This window comes from Dicentrarchus labrax, unplaced genomic scaffold (genome assembly GCF_905237075.1).
Source record: "Dicentrarchus labrax unplaced genomic scaffold, dlabrax2021, whole genome shotgun sequence".
In the NCBI taxonomy this organism is placed as follows: Eukaryota; Metazoa; Chordata; class Actinopteri; family Moronidae; genus Dicentrarchus; species Dicentrarchus labrax.
Window position 1 is genome coordinate 556,056 of NW_026136719.1, and position 20,976 is coordinate 577,031.

The window sequence follows — 20,976 nt, forward strand, 5'->3', positions numbered from 1 at the left end:
CAAAACACTAAAATGGCTCCTTCACATATGACGCACAGCAAAAACATAATAAATAAATAAATAAATAAATAAAATGCAAACATTTTTCCTGTGCAGGATGTTAAACAAAAACGCACAGACACAAAAACAAATGGTGCCGGTCGCTGCAGGAGCAGTGCCCACCATATTTAGCTCAGTCAGGACCTTCACATGTGCTGTAAAATGTCAGTGTGACCTTATCAGCTATTTGTTACCTGATGGAAATGATGGCATTTAGTGAATAACAGCAGCACAGCAGTGACAAACACACTATTTGTCAGAGTTGTGAGAGGAAGGAGGGAGGGATTAAGGGAGGAGCAAAACTGAGACTCAAGTACAGAAAAGACAGAAACTTTCACAGTGGTGTTTCATCCAAAAAACAGACAGATTGTCTTTATCTTTAAGATGCTGTCAGTGAACTTCAGTCTGTTTGTGACTTTGTTTCTGCTCACAATAAGAGGTAGGTGAGATCATTAACATTAAAAGAGCTTCATTGATAAAAACCTTTAGATCATAAAGTTACAGAGTTATCTCTTCCTTTAGGTGTCAGCTGTGAAGAACTCACTGCAGTCAAGAAACAAGAGTCCAGTTTAGAAGACAGCACTGTTACTCTGTCCTACACATACTACAAACAAGCAACTGATAGTGATTATTTCTTCTGGTATCGACAATATCCAGGAAAACCACCAGAGTTCCTCATCTCTCATTCAGGAACAGGAACACCACTATCTGGTCAACTCTCCAAACTGTCTTTTAAAGTGGGACAAATGCAAATGGATCTGAAGATCTCTGCTGCAGTGTCTGACTCTGCTGTGTACTACTGTGCTCTGCAGCCCACAGTGACAGGAAACACCAAAACTCTGTACAAAAACCTTTGGAGCAAAGACAACAGAATACTCCACAACATCCACTAGAGGGAGTCACACACTGTTAAACTTCAATAGTATGTGATTATACAATCTAGATTAACTGTACTAGTGATAAGAACAATAGACAATAAAGCACATATGAAACAAAATACTTCACTTATTCTGTATTTTATCTTAAGTATCAAGTATCTCCACGAACTGTTTGGCATCACAGACTCATGTTTTCATTCCTTTTGTTCTTATCTTTACGTATACATTTTAATTCACAACACACAGTTTTTATTATGACATCAACATATAGTTCACTTTATGCCCCTAAAAAAACAATTGATCAATGACTCATAAAATAAATGTATTACTATTATCACATACTTTTCAAATCTAATAGGAACCTGAAATATTAATAGGTGAATTGTTTTTATATCATATATAAATTAAGCATCGCACTTATGTACAACTCTGTGGACTTGGAATCACAGTGTCTTAGTGTCTTTTGTTGTGCTTCGAGTTGACATTGTAATGAAACTGACTGAAGGACAGAAAAGATTTCAATGAGGTGTACGATGAAAAGACTTTCAAGCCTCTTATGAGCTGTTCTTGATAGAATGTCATCTATATAACCAAATACATTATTTGGAAAGAAAATGCTACAGTGAATTTTAGGTTGCTTGAAAATAATTTGACTAAAAAAGAATTTGAACTCAACTATTAACAAGTCACACATTTCTGTCCTTTAACTTGTTGACATGACAGACTCAGATTGCTCTGTTCTCGGTTTGTCATTTCTTGTGGTGTACCACAAAGTCCAATTTTGGGTCCTCTCAATTTGTATTTATACTTAGCCTCTAGATTAAATTACATTAAAACAAAACTTTTTTTTCTGATATGTCATTATGTATTCCATTAAAACCCATCATAGCAGCTAATTTATTACATGTGAAGTGCCTGTGTTCCAGACCTTCCAAAAAATAATTTTAATTTCCCCTCAAATGTAAACCAGGTAAATCGTGAAGATTATCCATCCTTTAAATCACCGCATAATCTACCCCTTATGAAGGAATCACCCAAAAAACAAAACAAAAAAACTACTAGTCTTTAAACCAGAGATAGTGTAGCTGAGAGATGTACAAATACCGATCAGACAGAGATACAGAGGAGACAAAGAGATTCCGGGAGGAGCTAAGCTGTTACTAAACTATAGAAGAGAGAGGAACTTCCATATTCAGCAGAGTTCAATACACAAACCAGAAACATTACCTTTATTCAACATGCTGTCACTGCATTATTGTGTTTTTTTTCCACTGTTTCTTTACATTCTGACAGGTATGTTTGATTGTGCAACAAAATAAAGTTTAAATGTTTCCAGAATGTAAATAATGTATTTTGATTGTATTAATGACTCTTTTTTTCCTGTCTTTTTTTTTCTATAGGCATCAGCTGTGATGAACTCACTCCAGTCAAGGATGAAGAGTCCAGTTTAGAAGACAACATTGTTAATCTGTCCTACAGATACTACAAAAAAGCAACTAGTGGTGATGAGTTTTACTGGTATCGTCGGTATGCAGGAAAACCACCAGAGTTCCTCATATCCCATTTGGGAAGTGGAGAAAAGTTAAATAATCCAGTCTCTAGACTGTCAGTTACAGTGAGTGAGGATAAAACCCAAATGGATCTGCAGATCTCCTCTGCTGCAGTGACAGACTCTGCTCTGTACTACTGTGCTGTGAGGCCCACAGTGACAGCAAACCCACAGTCTCTGTACAAAAACACAAGCTGACACACTGACAAGCTGCTGGAAGCCTTTTTTCCACACTGTTGGACTCAACTTTTTAGCTCCACTAGAGGGCGACATTATCAAGTAGGCGGTGCACTACTTCTGCACTGTGTTCAACCATTCTGTCAATAATAACTGCTGCTGTGAAGAGAACAATTGTCACACTGAATGTTGAACATCAGCTAGTTTCTCCTGTTGATTTAAACCTTGTTGTAGAGATGGAACATTGGCTGTGGATTATTCTTGCTGCTCTTTTCTTTGGTAAGATAGAAAGCACAACATGTTTTTATTCTTTTCTAAAGATTGATGGAAACTGGAGTTCAGAGCAGAAATCTCTCAACAGTTGAGCTGTTTCTGTCCACAGAGTAACACTGTACACTTGATATTTTCCACTGTCTTCTCCTCTCAGCCTCATGAACAATGTTAGTCTAATGGCTTCATTTTCTCCACTTTTTCCAGGACTAATAGCTGGAGACACAATCTCTCCTGTAGGAGATAAAGTCAGTGGAAGAGAAGGAGAATCTGTCACACTCAAATGTCGATATCAGACAGATTACAGCTCTATTAGGCTTTACTGGTACAGACATTCTGACCTTCAGGCTCCTCAGTTTATACTCTGGAAAGGAGCAAAAGGATATTCAGCTGAATACATTCCAGATAAACGATATGAATCTAAAACAACAGATTCATCAACTGAACTGACCATCAGAAAACTAACCCTGGCAGACACAGCTCTCTACTACTGTGCTCTAGAAACACAGTGATACAAAGTGTAGAAGAGGCTGTACAAAAACCTGAACACAGATATCTGACTACTCTTCAAAGAGGAGGGAAGTGGTATTCAAACCACAGCTTCATATCAGATGGATTCTGCTAATTCCTGTTTTATCAGAGTCACTGTGGATACAGCTGCTAATGAAACACTGTGGGAGGATTCACATGAGCAGCAAATCCACATCAATGACAAACCAACTGGATGATGCTTCAACACAAGACACCACGGAAGCAGCCCTGTATTAATCTGTGGAGACCATTTAAAGATGTAATGCTGGCTTTAGAAGGATATACTGTGACTCTCTCCAGCAGACAGTCAGGCTATGTCCTTTATATGCACTGTATCAACAGAAGTCCAGTTCTCCACAACAAGACATGTCTAGATTCCACATTAAACACAGTGTCACCCTGAGATGGCACTTCACCTTCACAAAAACAGATTTGTCCACAATACATTGCAGAGTTGTGTTTCTTTGTTGTACGTTTCGCAGATTTACAGTAGTTGTTGGATCCTTAATGTTTGCTCCCTGTCTAGTTATTGATTTATTTTTAACAGTATAAACCCTGATCTCACCCTCATTTCACGTCCCTGAAAATTCATCCTGGAATAGACAGAAGCAAGAATCTTCTTACAATTTACTGCATAAGACTGACAGTGAAACATGTTTTCATGCTCCATTTACAAAACGCTTATGGGATTTTTCTTCACTGGTTTTCTGTTTACACCTGTTTGGGTTCATCATTAAGGCACCTGAATATCCACCTGATCATTTCACCTTTCTATTCAATGCAGTCACTGAGGTGAGTTTTCTGCAGATTCCTCCTTCAGTCTGACCTTCTTGGATGATGATGACTTCAGCATCACTGTCATTTCTAAAGCTTCCATCAGCCTGAATGCAAACAGACCACAGCAAGAGGAGGAGCTACACAACTCATTTTGGAAGTGAAGAGCTGCTGTGTTCTCTCTGTTGTTCATTCAGTACAAGTGGAAATAATGTTGCTTCATTTAATTTGGCTCATGTTAGTCACCGTTCATCCTGGTAAGTATTCACAAAATGTATCAAGGGGATGGTAGACCTTAACAAACATTTAATGTTATTTGAATTCTTTAACTTATTCCGATCGAACATTGTTAAATATTTTTCATCATCTCATTAAAATACTACATGTGCCATGGTGAAAGATATCTTTGTTCTTTTCAGGATCCTCTGAAGATTTAGTAAACCCAATTGAAGATGAAGTGCTGGCTTTGGAAGGAGAAACTGTCATTCTTTCCTGCAAATATTCGGGCTCTGTCAGTGTTGTCTATTGGTATCAACAAAAGTCCAGCTCATCTCCACAACTTTTCATCATGGAATTTTCAGACAAACCTGGATTGTTATTGAAACATTACAAAGATAAAAATAAGTTTCATCTGGAGATCTCCTCTGCTGCAGTGACAGACTCTGCTGTGTACTACTGTGCTCTGAGGCCCACAGTGACAGGAAACACCAAAACTCTGTACAAAAACCTTTGGAGCAAAGACAACAGAATACTCCACAACATCCACTAGAGGGACTCACACACAAATACAAATCATGACATAATAAAGTCTACGGTCTTTTTGTTTAAAACATGCCCAATAAATGTTTCAACAGCTTAGTTAACAACTGATAATGCTGTTATATCATTGAAGTTAAAATTGGTTTCCAACATGATAGTTTGGCCCAGAGGATACATGACAAGACATAATAAACAATGATGACTTTAATTAACACAATTGACTGTCTGAATGAAATAGAGCAAATGTTCATCTGATCTGTAATCAGTTTACCAATTCCATTAGCATGATCCAGCTTCGTTTGAGGAGAATATGATTTATTGTTGTAAATAATATACCAGTCTTTTTATATTATGAAGCATAGTACTGGACTTGAATTCAACAAATGTAGTGTATGTTGACTTTTTATTTTCCACCTACAGCTGCTGTTGCATCGCTAGCTTTCCATCAAGAGGGAATGTTTCTAAATAGCATTTCCTGAGGTTTCACTAATATATTTTTTGATAAAGGAAAACAAAAGAAAGTAATAACTAAGTGGGTCTTTAAACCCACTATGATTTGTCACATGGAGTTGCTGGAATGGATGATGGATCTCAGCATCCAGCAGTGAACATTTCATTTAATTTCTGCAGAGCCACTCAATATCACTCCCTGCTCTAACTTCACTGCTGATTTGTAGAAATGAAAAAAAAAAAATAATAATCTTGTTCACAAGAATGAAATCCATTTATTATTTATTCATTATAGCTAACTTTCACTGTTCTGATATGTTTCTTGTTCTTTTTGTTCTGTTTGAGGCAACCATATAAAAACACTTCATCTATCCAACAGGAATGAAACCTACATTAACAGTATATGATGGTGATTGTCATTTCCAGCGTTGAAGGTAGAGAAAGTCTGAGAGAAGTGAAAATACAGAGCTACGAGGCAGAGAAATTCAGCGAGGAGCTTAGCTGTAACTGAACTATAGAAGAGAGAGGAAATTACATATTCAGCAGAGTTCAATACACAAACCAGAAACATTACATTAAAAGACAGCACTGTTTTGTCTATTCTACAAATCAGTTGGAATAAAACCCAAATGGATCTTGCGATCTCCTCTTGCAACGACAGACGTTACTCTGTACTACTTTGCTTTGAGGCCTACAGTGACAGGAAAACCACAGTCTCTGTAAAAAAAGAAAAAAAAAAAAGAAGCCAGCTCCTCATTGAAGATTTACTAAGCTCCTTTTATTGAACAATGGCGCCATCAAGTGGACTCAACTGCAATTTTAAAATGTGATTATGCAAATACTGCAACTATGAACATCTTTTCAGGTAGACTTCTATGATGTTAAATAAGTAGTTCAGATATGTGACTTACATAACTGAGAAGTGAAACAACTCATCATAAAGTATTGCAATAGAGTGTTGGCCAATTCTAATCACTCACCCAGACAACTGACCATTCTTCCACTAGTTCTCTTCACACCACAACTTAACTTCTTTCTTATGGAGACCATTTCTCCTCATTCTTCCAATTGTAAAGGCATTGCCTGAGCAAGACTGGAAGCTGGCATCAAGGAGTCAAAGCAAATACATCAGGAGAAACTGGAGATGGACCTCACTACCAACAACACCCAACATATATGGCAAGCAGTCCACAAAAGCAGGAGTGCCCCCATCATGTGTGACGCCACGTTGCCAAATAACATTTTAACATATTAACATATTTTTTGCTGGCTTTGATCTCCTCAACAGAAAGTCAGCTGTCACATCTACTCCACCTCCAGAGGACTGACCAGTGGTCAGTATCCACAGTCAATGTGAAAAGAATCCTGAGAGTGAATATGAGTAAAGCAGCTAGGTCTGATAACATCTTTGGCCATGAACGAAAACATGCACCATCATTTGCTAGTTCATGTTATTGACATTTTCAAAATATCACAGCCACCATCACCCTTGTACCTAAAAGTGTGCAGTATACAGTCTAAACAACTGCCTTTTAGCACTCACAATTTCAACTTCTCAGACAGTTACAACAGCTTTGTTTTCAGCATTAAGAATTTGGTTTGTAGCCCCTTCAGACCCGCCTTATGTTCCAAGGTTGTGAAAAATATAATAATTACTTTTTCCCCCCTTAATGCAACCAGAAATGAGAATCAATAAAAAAAAATGTTTTTAATCAAAACCCTTTAATTGTTATTTTTCTTGTCCATTTCAATGGACATCGGGTCCAAACAATTCTTAAAATACCAACATCATATGACAACATCATGCCTATTTTTTGTCTGTTAAATGTTGCAAAAGTAAAAGAAGCCCCTGTCAAGTGACGTCCATTGTAATGGACACGGGTCTGAAGGGGTTAAACATACTGCAGAGAATTAAAATATGGTGTGAAGGGGTGCTATGGTAGCTCACCTGGTGGAGCTGGTGAAGCTGGCAGGGCTGGATCCCTGCTGCGACAGTCATGGGTTCAGGTCCCACATGTGGCCCTTTGCTGATGCCGTCCCCTCTCTCTCTGCCCCTTACTGTCTATTCTGAGCTGGCAAATCCAATAAAGGCAAACTCCCCCCCACCCCCCAAAAAAGTATAAAAATATAAAATGCACCATACAACAATACAATAGCATTTTTACTAGTGCTGTCAGTTTAACGTGTTATTAACGGTGTAAATGTTTTTATCGCAAGATTAACATTATTTTTGGCCTAGCACACTTTGTAGTTTTTTTCACATGCTGTTGCAACAACTAATAACGTTAGAAAAACTACAACACCACACCGGATCTATCTAGACCGGAAACAGAACAACAGGCACGCCACACACACTTGTTTAAGAGTAGTAGACGTTAGGTTTTGAGTGGATGGCGAGTGCGAGACGCCGAAATGGATGAATTCCTTGTTGTCTGAAAATGTCAACAGGCTTGTCTGTTTGAGTAACTGGCTCAAAGCAAAGAAGTAGTAGGCTTTCCTTTTATTGGTAACCATTACTGTTTATTCTTTCTGAAATAAGAGGCTGGGTTGAGCCTCTGCTGAATAAACAGCAGCAGTCTGACTGAGAAGTATTAAGCCATGGTTTAACTGCACTATAGTTAGACCAGATGTCAGCAACAAGCAGTAATTCTTCTTCCAGTTATTTAAATTCATAAAATATTTCTGGGCCTCATTACAGAAACATCTCCTAACTGCTCGTCCTATCTTAAGTTTCAAAGATAGGAAAGGTCCTCTCTTCCTATTACAGAAGCATGAGCCCGGTTCTGTCGCCCGCTAACGGCAGAGACAGTTAGCAGCAGTTAATTAGCTGTAAACTCTGTGAATCTCAGAGAGAACCAGGAAATATTTACTCCATAAAATCTGAATCACTGAATACAGTTAGAAAGTTGAGCTTTTGTACAGGAAGCAGTAAAATAAATAAAAGATATAAACTAAACCCTCATAATTAAAAAAAGTTCATGTTAAGTCAAAATTATGAAATAAAAAGTAATTTTATGATCAGCAAAAGTACAACTATCTATACTTTGTATGAAAACAGCCTTGATAAAGAGGAATGTTAAAATTATGAGATAAAATAATTAGCAAACGTAGGACCAATCAATTCTACTTTTAAGCTCATATTTTTTCCTTTATATTATTAATATTCATATATATAATTTTGCATTTTTATTTTGCTGGCAGAAAAGGGCTTCCACAGTAATCACTGAATAAAGTTGTGTTGTGTACACTAATCGAGACTGTTACGCCCTGTCTTAGGGGAAGGAGCGCCACATAAATGTGTGATGACAATGAACCAATAATCCTACCCCGATTCCCAAACGAACAACTAACACAGTGTTAACAATCAAGTGATGTGATTTATTTACAAACAGGTGAAACAAAGTGCAACAAAGACTAAACAACAAACTTCAGGGTGAACCAAGGCCAAAACAACAAACAAAACAGGACTAACTTCCTTAAACAAAAATCCTTACTAATCCCTATGCAATATAAATAAAATACAGTTACTAAACCTAACTCCCTATCCTAATGAAAAACAGGAGAAAAGTAGTACAAAGAAAATGGCAGCTCACCCTTACGATACTCACTAAACACAATCATACAAAAACACTATCTACTAAGATCCTAACAATTCACTCTATCGCAAAAACACACACTCTACAACCGAGGACAGAAGGATGCTGCTGCTGAAGGTTCTGTCGAAGAGCTTCGGTGTGGTGCGGCGTTTGAATCCCCGGCGGATGTTGCGGCTCCCTGGGAGAACCAACCAGCAGGCGACACTCCACCAGCCGAGCCCACGGCATGGACCAGTCAGCGCTGACCTACGGGTTGCCGTCAAAGATCTGACAATCGACAGGCTGCACACTCCTGCAGAGGAACAGGGACAAAAACACCAACACACACCACAGACGAACCCAATACCATGACATAATACTAATAATACGGCCAGGGCCGTAACAGAGACGTACAGGACGAGATATGATCAAAACACTTTGTTGGTTTCATGGGGACTTTAACGCCCAGAACTTGTAACTTTGTACAGGTTAAGTTAATTCAATTCAATTCAATTTTATTTGTATAGCACCAATTCATAACAGAAGTTATCTCAGGACACTTTTCAAATAGAGCAGGTCTAGACCGAACTCTTTATAACATTATTTACAGAGACCCAACAGTACCACCATGAGCAAGACCTTGGAGACAAGGGCAAGGAAACACTGCCTGTTAAAAGGCAGAAACCGGGTGCCTGGATAGCTCAGTGGGTAGAGCTGGCAACCCATGTACCGAGGCTGAGTCCTTGCTGCAGCGGCCCAGGGTTCGAATCCGACCTGCGGCCCTTTGCTGCGTGTCATCCCCTCTCTCTGACCCCCTTTCAGGTCTATCTTCCACTGTCTCTATAATAAAGGCAATAAAAGCCCAAAGAATATACTTTAAAAAAAAAAAAAAGGCAGAAACCTAGGACAGATACTTCGGCTCTAGGTGGGTGGTCGTCTGTCTTGATCAGTTGGGGTCAGAGAGAGAGAGAGACAGACAGACAGACAGGTGCACAGCAACAACAGTATTGGCAATGGCAATCTAGCAGGACCATGTCAGGAGGCTCCACCAGGATCGATAAGAACCTGCGAGACGAGAAAGCACAAGAACTCCGAGGAAGAAGTGGAGTTAGTAACATGCATTAATGGGACATGAATGAGTGCAGAAAGAGAGAGGAAGAGAGGAGCTCAGTGCACCATGGGAAATCCCCCGATAGCCTAGGCCTATAGCAGCATAACTAAGGGATGGTTCAGGACTCACCTGATCCAGCCCTAACTATAAGCTTTATCAAAGAGGAATGTCTTAAGCCTACTCTTGAATGTGGTGAGGGTGTCTGCCTCCCCAACCACAACTGGAAGCTGGTTCCACAGGAGAGGAGCTTGGTAACTGAAGGCTCTGGCTCCTGTTCTACTTTTAGAGACTATAGGAACCACAAGTAGCCCAGCATTCAGAGAACGTAGTGTTCTAGTGGGGTAATAGGGTACTATGAGCTCTTTAAGATATGAAGGGGCCTGACCATGAAGAGCTTTATAGGTGAGGAGGAGGATTTTAAATTCTATTCTACATTTTACAGGGAGCCAGTGCAGAGAAGCTAGTACAGGAGAGATGTGATCTCTTTTTCTAGTTCCTGTCAGTACTCGTGCTGCAGCGTTCTGAATTAATTGGAGCGTTTTAATGGACTTATTGGGGCAACCTGATAATAAAGAGTTGCAGTAATCCAGCCTTGAAGTAACAAATGCATGGATTAGTTTTTCTGCATCTGTCTGTGATAGGATGTGTCTAATTTTTCTAATATTACGTAAATGAAAGAAGGCAGTCCTAGAGGTCTGCTTCATGTGGGAGTTAAATGACAAATCCTGATCAAAGATAACTCCAAGATTCCTGACAGTGGTGCTAGAGGCCAAGTTAATGCCATCTAGAGTAACTATATCTTTAGACAGTGAGTCTCTAAGGTTTCTGGGGCCAAGTACAAGAATTTAGTTTTTTTCTGAGTTTAACATCAGAAAATTGCAGCTCATGTTCTTTGATTTTTCCAGCGCCTTCAACACATTCCAGCCCGGACTGCTGAAGGCCAAACTGGAGAACATGCAGGTGGGTGCTCCCCTCATCACATGGGTCGATGACTATCTGACGGGCAGACCGCAGTTTGTGAGATTAAAGAAGTGTGTGTCTGACTGTCTGATTAGTAACATCGGGCCCCCCAGGGAACTGTACTGTCTCCCTTCCTCTTCACCACCTACACTGCAGACTTTAAGTACTGCACTGAGTCGTGTAATCTGCAGAAATTCTCTGATGACACGGCTATTGTGGGTGGGGTGTGTTGAGGGTGGGAGGGAGGCTGTGTACAGGGACCCCTTTGACCGCTTTGTGAAGTGGTGTGGGGAGAACCACCTGCAGCTGAACATGGCAAAAACAAAGGAGATGGTGGTGGATTTAAGGAGGAACAAGCCCCTGCCCTCTCCTGTCAGCATCAGCGGGACCGATGTGGATATGGTGTCGGCGTATAAGTACTTGGGTGTCACACTAGACAATAAACTGGACTTGTCAGCTAACTCAGAGGCCGTTTACAAGAGCCGGCTTTACTTCCTGAGGAGGCTCAGGTCCTTCAATATCTACAACAGGATGCTACAGATGTTCTAACAGTCTGTTGTGGCGAGCACCATCTTCTTTGCTGCAGTGTCCTGGGTTGCGGGCATCAAGGCAAAGGACACCAACAGACTGAACAAACTCATTAAGAAGGCCGAGTCTGTTGTTAGCTTGAAGCTTGTCACCCTGGAGGAGGTGGTGGAGGAGAGGATGCTGGCAAAACTGCTGGCAATCATGGACAATCCCTCCCACCCCCTCCACACAACACTGGACGAGCTAAAGAGCAGCTTCAGCAACAGACTCATTCAACCACGCTGCTCTAAGGAACGATACAGGAGATCGTTCCTCCCCACTGTTATAATACTGTATAACTCATCTGCCTCTGTCAGAGCCACAATCACAGAACTGGACTAAATCTACCTGTGGAACATAAACTTCATCATATACTATCATATGTGATATGTGTTAATATAAACCATGTTGATATTATAGATCATATTTATACAATATATTATTATTATATTAATAATATTATATTGTTATTATTACTATTATTATTATTATTATTATTATTATTATTATTATATAACAATGTATAAGATATTATCTATTGTATGTATATATTTTTGTATAGTCAAGTATCTATTATACATATGCTATATATCATATCATATCCTGTGTATATATGTACATATTCTATATATTGTGTATATATATTACAGTATGTATGTATGCACACCTTGCACAGGCTGAATATATGACACATGTTTACATCATATCAATATTAATGTATAATATCTATGTGTATACATGTATATCTGTTCAGTCATCATATTATATATATACATAGTATTATTATATTATTATAAATATAATACCTTACCTACCTATTTATCTTTTTTAATCTTTTCTATCTAAGTATTTTATTCTATTGTTGTATTTTATTTATTGTATTTTATTCTATTGTATTTTATTCTATTGTTGTATTTTATTCTATTGTATTTTATTCTATTGTTGTATTTTATTCTATTGTATTTTATTCTATTGTTGTATTTTATTCTATTGTATTTTATTCTATTGTTGTATTTTATTCTATTGTATTTTATTGTATTTTAATGTACCTGGCTGCAATAACGACCCAATTTCCCTTCGGAGATTAATAAAGTCTATCTATCTATCTATCTATCTATCTATCTATCTATCTATCTATCTATCTATCTATCTATCTATCTATCTATCTATCTATCTATCTATCTATCTAATCTAATTTCACAACACAAGACATCACATGAGAATAAATCTGGGAACATCGTTTAAAAAATGACCTTAGGCTGGTTGTCTTTTCTTTCACTTAACACAACCATCATCTAGTTACAGTAGCACAAACTATAGTATAGTACAAAGTATTTTTTGTTTCCAGTAGAACTTTTCTACATCACATGATAGAAACTATCTGCTGCATTTATGACTTGTTGAGTTTATGCACAAGTTACTGATATGCAAACTTTTCTATGAAAGAAAAGAGCACATTCTAAGTTTATTAAGTTGCCAAAGAAGCTAATTTCAAAATAATTCATAAGGTTAACCCTGTTGCAGAATTTCTTAAAAAAAGGTTTAAATTTGAAGTGGACATTTTCTAATATTAGAGCACATGTTTACTCACGTTCATTGTCCAAAAGATTGTGGTCAAACATAAAGAACTGGATGTCACTTAAGCTTAATGACATTCTGACTTTTGGCATTTCTTATATTTTCTTTTATGTCAACAATTTCAACTCATCTGTTTCTGACATTATAAATATGATCATTCTTATGGGTAAATATCATATTACATACTTCTATTATGTATTTCTGTAGTTTGTAAAAGGACTTGAAGTTGTTTGTAACAGTTCATAAAAAAAGCCTCAGGGTGGTGCTAGTGTCACATCAAAAACACATGAGGGAAAGTGTTCAGTACGCCCCCTAGAGGACACAAGTACTGTGAACCTGATCTAAACAGCAGCACAGCAGGAAGTATCTCATGTCTGATAACAGCTGGACTGAACAGTCTCTTCATGCAGTTGCATTTTCCAGGATGAATTTTTGTAGTTTAAAAAGATATCCATCATGTAATAACAGTAAGAAACCAGACCAGGTAAATGTGAATGTCCTCATGGAGCAATTTGGCTTACAGACAGCAATCAATAATAATAAATTAGTTTTTATTTAGAATCACACCTTTATTACACATTTTTGATGCATGCAGTTCAGATGTGTTTTAACAGCCTGGACTAATTTCACTTTGTTCAATGGAGAATTTCACAAAAAACAGGAGAATCAGTTAACTGAGTGAACTTCAAACATGGCCACCCTCCTCAAATCTATAATATATCCACATTAAACTCTACAGATATGTTCTATATGGAGCTGATTCAATCAATAATCTATAATCAATAAACAGTGTATAAACTCTAGAGCTATGTTCTATATGGAGCTGATCAACAATAATCTATAACTTAATCAATCAATAATCTATAATCAATAAACAGTGTATAAACTCTAGAGCTATGTTCTATATGGAGCTGATTCAATCAATAATCTATAATCATTAAACAGTGTATAAACTCTAGAGCTATGTTCTATATGGAGCTGATTCAATCAATAATCTATAATCATTAAACAGTGTATAAACTCTAGAGTTCTTCCATTATCCCAAATGTTTCCAACTTTCAAACTCAGAGAAATCTGTCATTTTATTCAGGTAACGCTGCGTCTCAGTGGTCGCCTGTCAATAATCGATAATCAATGGCGTCCCCTTTGATCCCCTGTGTGTGTGCATCACGAGTCCCATTATTTATGGATATTGTTTATATGAACAAGTAACAAATGGTTTGTAAGCAGATTTAAGTGTTTTATGTACATTATATAACTGGACAGCCAGAAGTGGAGGCTGCTGTATAAAGAGATAGTAAAAGTTTAGAGTTATATATATATATATATATATATATATATATGTTCCTGTATATTTTATACATATAGATTATATATTTATAGGTGTATTTATTATTTTACATGTTTAGATTATTACAGGCACAACATTCCTTTCAGCTGCAGGTTTTTTACCACCACGTGTTGGAAACATTGTGAGGTCGCGTGTTTGCTGCCGGATGTTTGTCAGATTCTGACCTCAAAGCGTCTCGCTGCTGCAGGTTCGATTCTTCTTCCTTTGTTTGCAACCTCATGCACATTCTGCTGCTGACTTCCTGTTGGTGGCGAAGCTGCAGGAAACAAACAAGCAAACAAATACTTTTCCATCACCGTTACAGATGTCACAGAGTCATGAGGTTAGTGTCACAGCAGGTCACATGTGGTCAGGTCCCACCTTCAGCATGAAGATGGTGATGATGATGATGATGATTTTGACATCTTTAAACACTTTATAGGGATTTCAGACATGACAAGCAAATGGTTAAAAACTGGTACAAAAATAATGTAAGGCAAACATGTACAAGGATAAACACTGTGTGATGTAATAATATAAATAAAAACCGATGTCACAGTGGACTTATAAGAAATTAGGTTATATTGCCAGTGGACAAGGGCCTCAAACTGCCGGGGGCCCCTAAAACCAAAAGTCAGATATCAACTGGTTCCTATATTATTATCAAAATCTAACTCCATTACTTTTATTGATTTAATTTATATTGTGGTCACATGGTGCATTTTACTACAGTTTCATAGAACAAACCTGGGCAGAAGGTATTCCAGGTCGTTGTGATAAATATAATGAATCTGCCATATTTACTGTGTTTTAAGCATCATGCTTAACTGGAATTTCAAATCTGTGGCCCAAATATGTTGATCCGGCCTAAATATCAACAAATTGGGTAAAAAAAAAAATAAGGATCAGAAAAGTCTGGAGTTTTTATATAATATCAATTATAAATACACAACAGAGAGTAACAAAGTGGAGGGAGAGTAAAAATGTATTTATGAACAAAACATAACAATAAATCTGAATTCAGCCACAAAAAGACTTCTCTAATCTTGTGGATGCAAATAAAAGGCTGTCCTATTAAGTTAGTATCACAATAATAATAATAATAATAATAATAACTGTATTTGTATAGCACAGCTACAAAATGCTTGACAAAATAAATGAGATAAAAAGAAACAACAAAGATAAAATATAATCCATCATACAAAACACAGTTAAAATATGAGCAGTAGTAGTAGTAGTAATAGCAGTAGTAGCATGAGCACATGCTATCGGCCCCCAGGAGAACGCTGTGTCAGTATTAGTATTACAGAGGAAACCAACAAACAAACCTGAATCCTCACAGTCAGTTCTCACTTGTTGTTCAGGCTCTGATTATATCAACAGTTGTTGTTTTGACAGAAACGACAAATAAAATAAATGTTTGACGTTCCTACCTCTGTCCGTCGTATGTTTGTGAAAACCCTGAAACTTTGTTTCAGAATTGATTTTAAGATTTTACTGATTACTTTTAAGGCTCTACGTGGTCCCTCTCTCTGCTATGGGAGGATCTATGAGGATCTCAGAGGCCCGGCAGAAGCTTTGGACCCCTCTTTGACTTTACTTGAAGTAAATTATGTTTTGCTTCCTAAATGTTTTCTTATTGCATCTTGTATTAAATTGATGATTTTATAACACGTTTTATTTTACTTTTTGTGAAATACTTGTGAAAAACATTGGTTTTAAAAGTGCTCTAAGAATAAAGATGACTATTATTATTTTGTTTGTTTGCATTTGTTTCATTTTGTCTTATTTCATTGTTATAGAAAGTGTAAAGTCATTGTAAGAGGAACACAACATATTTTACATTACGTACATTAATACCAGAGGTGGGACCAAGTAATTATTATGCAAGTCCCAAATTAGTGTCAAGTTCTAAACTTTGAGTTTCAAGTCCTGAACAAGTCATAATGTTCTCTTCACCAACAGAGTAAAAATAGATTCAATTTATAGAAATCATGCATGCTTTCTAAAATGCATTATCAATTTGTGAAAACAAGTGCAACTGAACTTAATCATAAAAAAGTAGTGCTAACACTGAACTTTCATATCAAATAGCACTTCATTCTGGGGGTTGGCATTTTTTGGCTTTATTGGACAGAGGCGATGAAAATAGGAAACAAAGGTCACTGACGGAATCGAACTGCTGAAAGTTGCAACCATGCGGCATACACTGTAACCATACAGCTAACGAGGTGCTTCATATATAACACTATTAACCACTAGGCCACAGCAACTGACACTTCCTATACTCATACAGTAGTAAACGAGATGGTGATACATCTGAAGATTACAGACGTGGATCTTTAACAGATCTTCTATTGTCATGTGATATTATATGATATCATATTCAGATCTGGAGACATTTCTATAAACTTTTATCGTTCTGGATACAGGTTGTTTTTATCCAGTGAATGTAGAAACAATAACATAAAATCAATGTAAAATGTCACTCTGTCAGTGACACCTATCTGTACAGTCGTATGTACTGGCGGCAGTGTTGAAGAGGAAAAACAACAACATCTAACTTCAGTTTACATAAAGTTAATCAGTACGACAACAGAATGGATTGTATAGGTTTCTGTTCTGCCTTTCTGTATTAAGTTGTTTCAAGGAAATTCAATTAAGTGATTGAAGGAACTTATAATAACATACTTTTTAATATATGGGCTTGGGGGAAAGGTAGGAAATATTTTCCAATCAAAAGGCTCTATTTTATTATCTATTCTTTCTATTTATTTTATTCATTATGTATTTATTCTAGTTATCCTTGTATATGTGGTAGGTATGTACAGGTAAGACAGGCAAGTATATATGAAAGCATATGCTGTAGAGCTGTACACCATCATACTAATCTACTCTACATTCCCTTTATTCTACTTTTATACTTTATTATCACTGTTAGGTACTTATATGCAACATATATGTATTACTTACTATTATTTTATCACTATAAAATATAAAAATACTGTAAGGGTGCTCGAAGTTCAAACATTTTCTTGCAATAAAGTATAAAAAAGTCCAAGTGAATTCACAAGTCTTTGGTGTTAAAGTCCAAGTCAAGTTGGAAGCAGTTATTTCGTCAAGTCTAAAGTGACATTTGTTCAAACTTCTGATGAGTAGGAGTCAGAGTAATTAGTGCAACTTTAGAACAACATGACTATTGAAACAGAGAATAAAACACAAAGCTGAACGTTACTGAGCAGGGTTATGGAGTTATGGAGCAGCTGTTTGTACGTCCACCTGGTTCTCCGTTACACCTGAATGTATCAGAGGAATACTGAGTGACACATTTATCCCAGAGGAACGCTGTGACCTGACGCTTTATATTTAGGCGTCTGATCTGTTTTCTCACGCTGATTCTGAGGCCACACCTGATGATGCGTCTCCACCTCAGCACCGCCTGACCTCGATTTCCCCGCCCACAGACACACACACACATCCTGTCCCAGCAGGCTTTGAGGCAGAAACCACCGCCGCCTTCGTCTGTGACGTCTTCATGCTGCTCGTCTTCATCGAGCCACCACATCCTGTGGAAACAGTGAGGCAGAAGATTTTCCAGCAGCAGCAGCAGCAGCCAATCAGATTGCAGATTGCAAACTCCTCCACAGAATGACAAACATCGCTTTACACTTTTAATTTTATATAAATATAATAAAATAATATCTAATATAAATAATATCTTTACAGTGTGATATACAGATGTTTATATGTATGCATCACTAATATTAGTATGTAAGTTTCTCTCCTGTTATGTTTATGTTAATATTATTTTAAAAAATCTATTTATTCATTTCAGTTTATTGATTAGAATAATTATTTTTCTTAAAATAATAAATAATAAAGTCATTTACTTCCAACACTCACACACGGCCGATGCTCATATGTTCTGTGTGACCTTTGACCTTACGCATATTCAGTATGAACGTTGACTCTTATGGTTGGACATACAAACACAACATTCACTTTAATCTGCAGTTTGTCTGAATATTGACGGTTATTTAATGTATTTCTGGACCAATCACACCTCTCGCTGTGGTGTGGTCAAAAATAAATGGATTTTAAATGCTTAACAATCTGACGTCTGACTTTTATTTTGACAGAAGAGCTTCCACAAATGTCTGTTTTTATAGTCCTTTCTTATTTTGTGTGTAAATACGGTTATATTATAGCAGCATGCAGTTGTGTGTTTAGAGTTTATTATTGGAGTAATTTTTTTTTTTTTAAATCCCTTTATATATCCAGGGAAGGTCCACCGAGAGGAAGCCTCTCTTCTGCATCACATTCACAGTGTGACACATTCATACCTGGAAGCTGCCCAGTACAACCACAGTCTGATCTGCTGGCCACTGAGCTGCTGCACTGGAGCGGTTAGGGTTAAGGGCCTTGCTCAAGGGCACCTCAGTGGTGGTAATGAGGGAGGTGCAAGTGCTTCTTCTTCACTTTCTCTACCCAGATTTATCTTGCTGATCATAAGTTCGCTTCTCTAATCCTTAGGCCACTGCCTGGTGGTGTAAACTCTGTTCTGATTGCAGGGATGAAATTAAGTGTATATTTTATGCTAAAAAGCTCATGATGACATCATCAAGAATAAATTACTTGGTTTGAATACTATGAAAGTGGGTCCCGACTTAATGACCATTAAGTCATTCAGGATACCGTGTCAGCGTCACGTTTTGCCTCATCTAGATGTGAAAAGGAATGCGTGTCCTTAGAATGATCACCTACGAAGGTGCAGTACAAAGTGCAACATTCACATCTGTATTCACAGCTACTATCAGGTCTAAACAGGGCCAGTCATATGAGGAGGACGTGGTGCTGGATGGGCCGAACAAGCACAGGACTTGCACCCAAGAGATTGTTGTGAGTCGTGTGTGAAACCAAAAACATTTTTTTTTGTCAAGTTACATAATGTAACTTTCAACCTTACCATGTAGTTTTGGTGCCTAAAGATAATACAACTGCGACCTAAGCAAACTTTATAAGTGTAACTGGATATTTATTATTGCCAACTTCACTGCAGAATGATCAGTTGAGTTCAGTTATTTTATTTTCCCTGAAGGGAAACTTGATTTGCAGTCAGTACAGACACAAACAAAATCATAAAAACCCCCAAAAGGTTTCCGGTATATAAAATATGTAGTACTTCATAATACTACAACAACAATGCTGATGTGCAACATGTGCTTTAATTAAAATTACAGGTGCAGATTAATCCAGGTTATTGCACAAGGAACACATTAGTTTTTACTCCCCTTGCACCTGAACATTTTCCTAAACGCACAAAAGTCAATGTCTATTTTAAGTCCTTTTTATTTATGCTCAGTCTGTGTTTGTAGATTGAGAGCAACGTAAAATCAGACTCAAATTCCTTGTATGTGAGCACATAGCTGGCCAATAAAGTGATTATGATAGTGATTCTGATTCTGAAAAAGGCAAAATAATCAACAAAAAACAACTTAAGATGACGACATGCACAGACTCAGACACAGATGCTGGACTGGCGTGATACTGGCTACCCCTGTGTGTTCTCCTGCAGTGTTTGTGGAGGTTAGGTGAAGTTAGATGAATTTCCCTTTAATAGAAAATAGTTCTGTTAAAGGATCATTCTAGGTCTTTTTTGAGACTATTGTTCATCATTTCTATCAGTTATAAGTGATGAGCATTTAGCATCAAATAACTTAATGAGTAAAATGTTTATTACTCCAGGTTCACTGTATCTGCTCGACTGTTTGTTTGTGCTCATTTATTTGAATTTGGATGTATGCTTCACTGAAGCACAGGCAGTTCACAGAGATAGACTACACTGTCTACTTCCACAACAACATTCATATTGTATGTGTTCTGCTAATAACAGTTAATCTTTCATTCTGTATTAAATATGATCTATTTTCATTTAACTGTAGCTGCTCAGCTTCAGCAACTCTCAGGCTGAAGGTCTCCTTTCTGCTGAAAACTGGTGTATGCAGATACACTAGATGGCCAAAATGATTTCTTTCATTTCTTTATGGAGCTGCTTTGTGCACAGGGAGCACTGTAAAATATCACTGCATGCTGCCTCATTAGGATTTAAAGAATAAACCTACAGGGGACAAGGCTGTCCATATACTTTTGGCTATGTAGTGTATTGAGGATGGTTCAGCAGCTTTGGGAATTTTTACTTTTCACATATAATGTTATTGTCTAAAGTGAGACTAAAAGGTTAGGTTGGAAGCCAGCAGCAGATCACAGATCAGATTCATTTCTGTGATGGAACAGGAAGTCGTCCGTCACGTATCGTATCTCAGGTGAAACTAATGATTATTATTGGTCTGTGGGTGGCGCCACAGCAGTCAGTACATTACAGCAATCACTCATCTGTTGCACACGAGAAGTTTACAGCTCATTTAAAG

General features: G+C 37.4%; 1 long non-coding RNA gene and 1 gene segment (V, D, J or C); both read left to right on the forward strand.

Moving 5' to 3' along the window:
* Window positions 1–287: 287 nt before the first annotated feature.
* LOC127352170 (T cell receptor alpha variable 18-like) lies at window positions 288–1,003 on the forward strand. The segment is given in 2 exon segments: window positions 288–478; window positions 562–1,003. Coding segments are annotated over 2 exon segments (426 nt in total).
* A 1,122-nt stretch (window positions 1,004–2,125) lies between these two features.
* LOC127352171 (uncharacterized) lies at window positions 2,126–3,616 on the forward strand. Its single transcript, XR_007881053.1, has 3 exons — window positions 2,126–2,210; window positions 2,318–2,922; window positions 3,121–3,616. It is a non-coding gene; the product is annotated as an uncharacterized LOC127352171 (long non-coding RNA).
* Window positions 3,617–20,976: the final 17,360 nt, after the last annotated feature.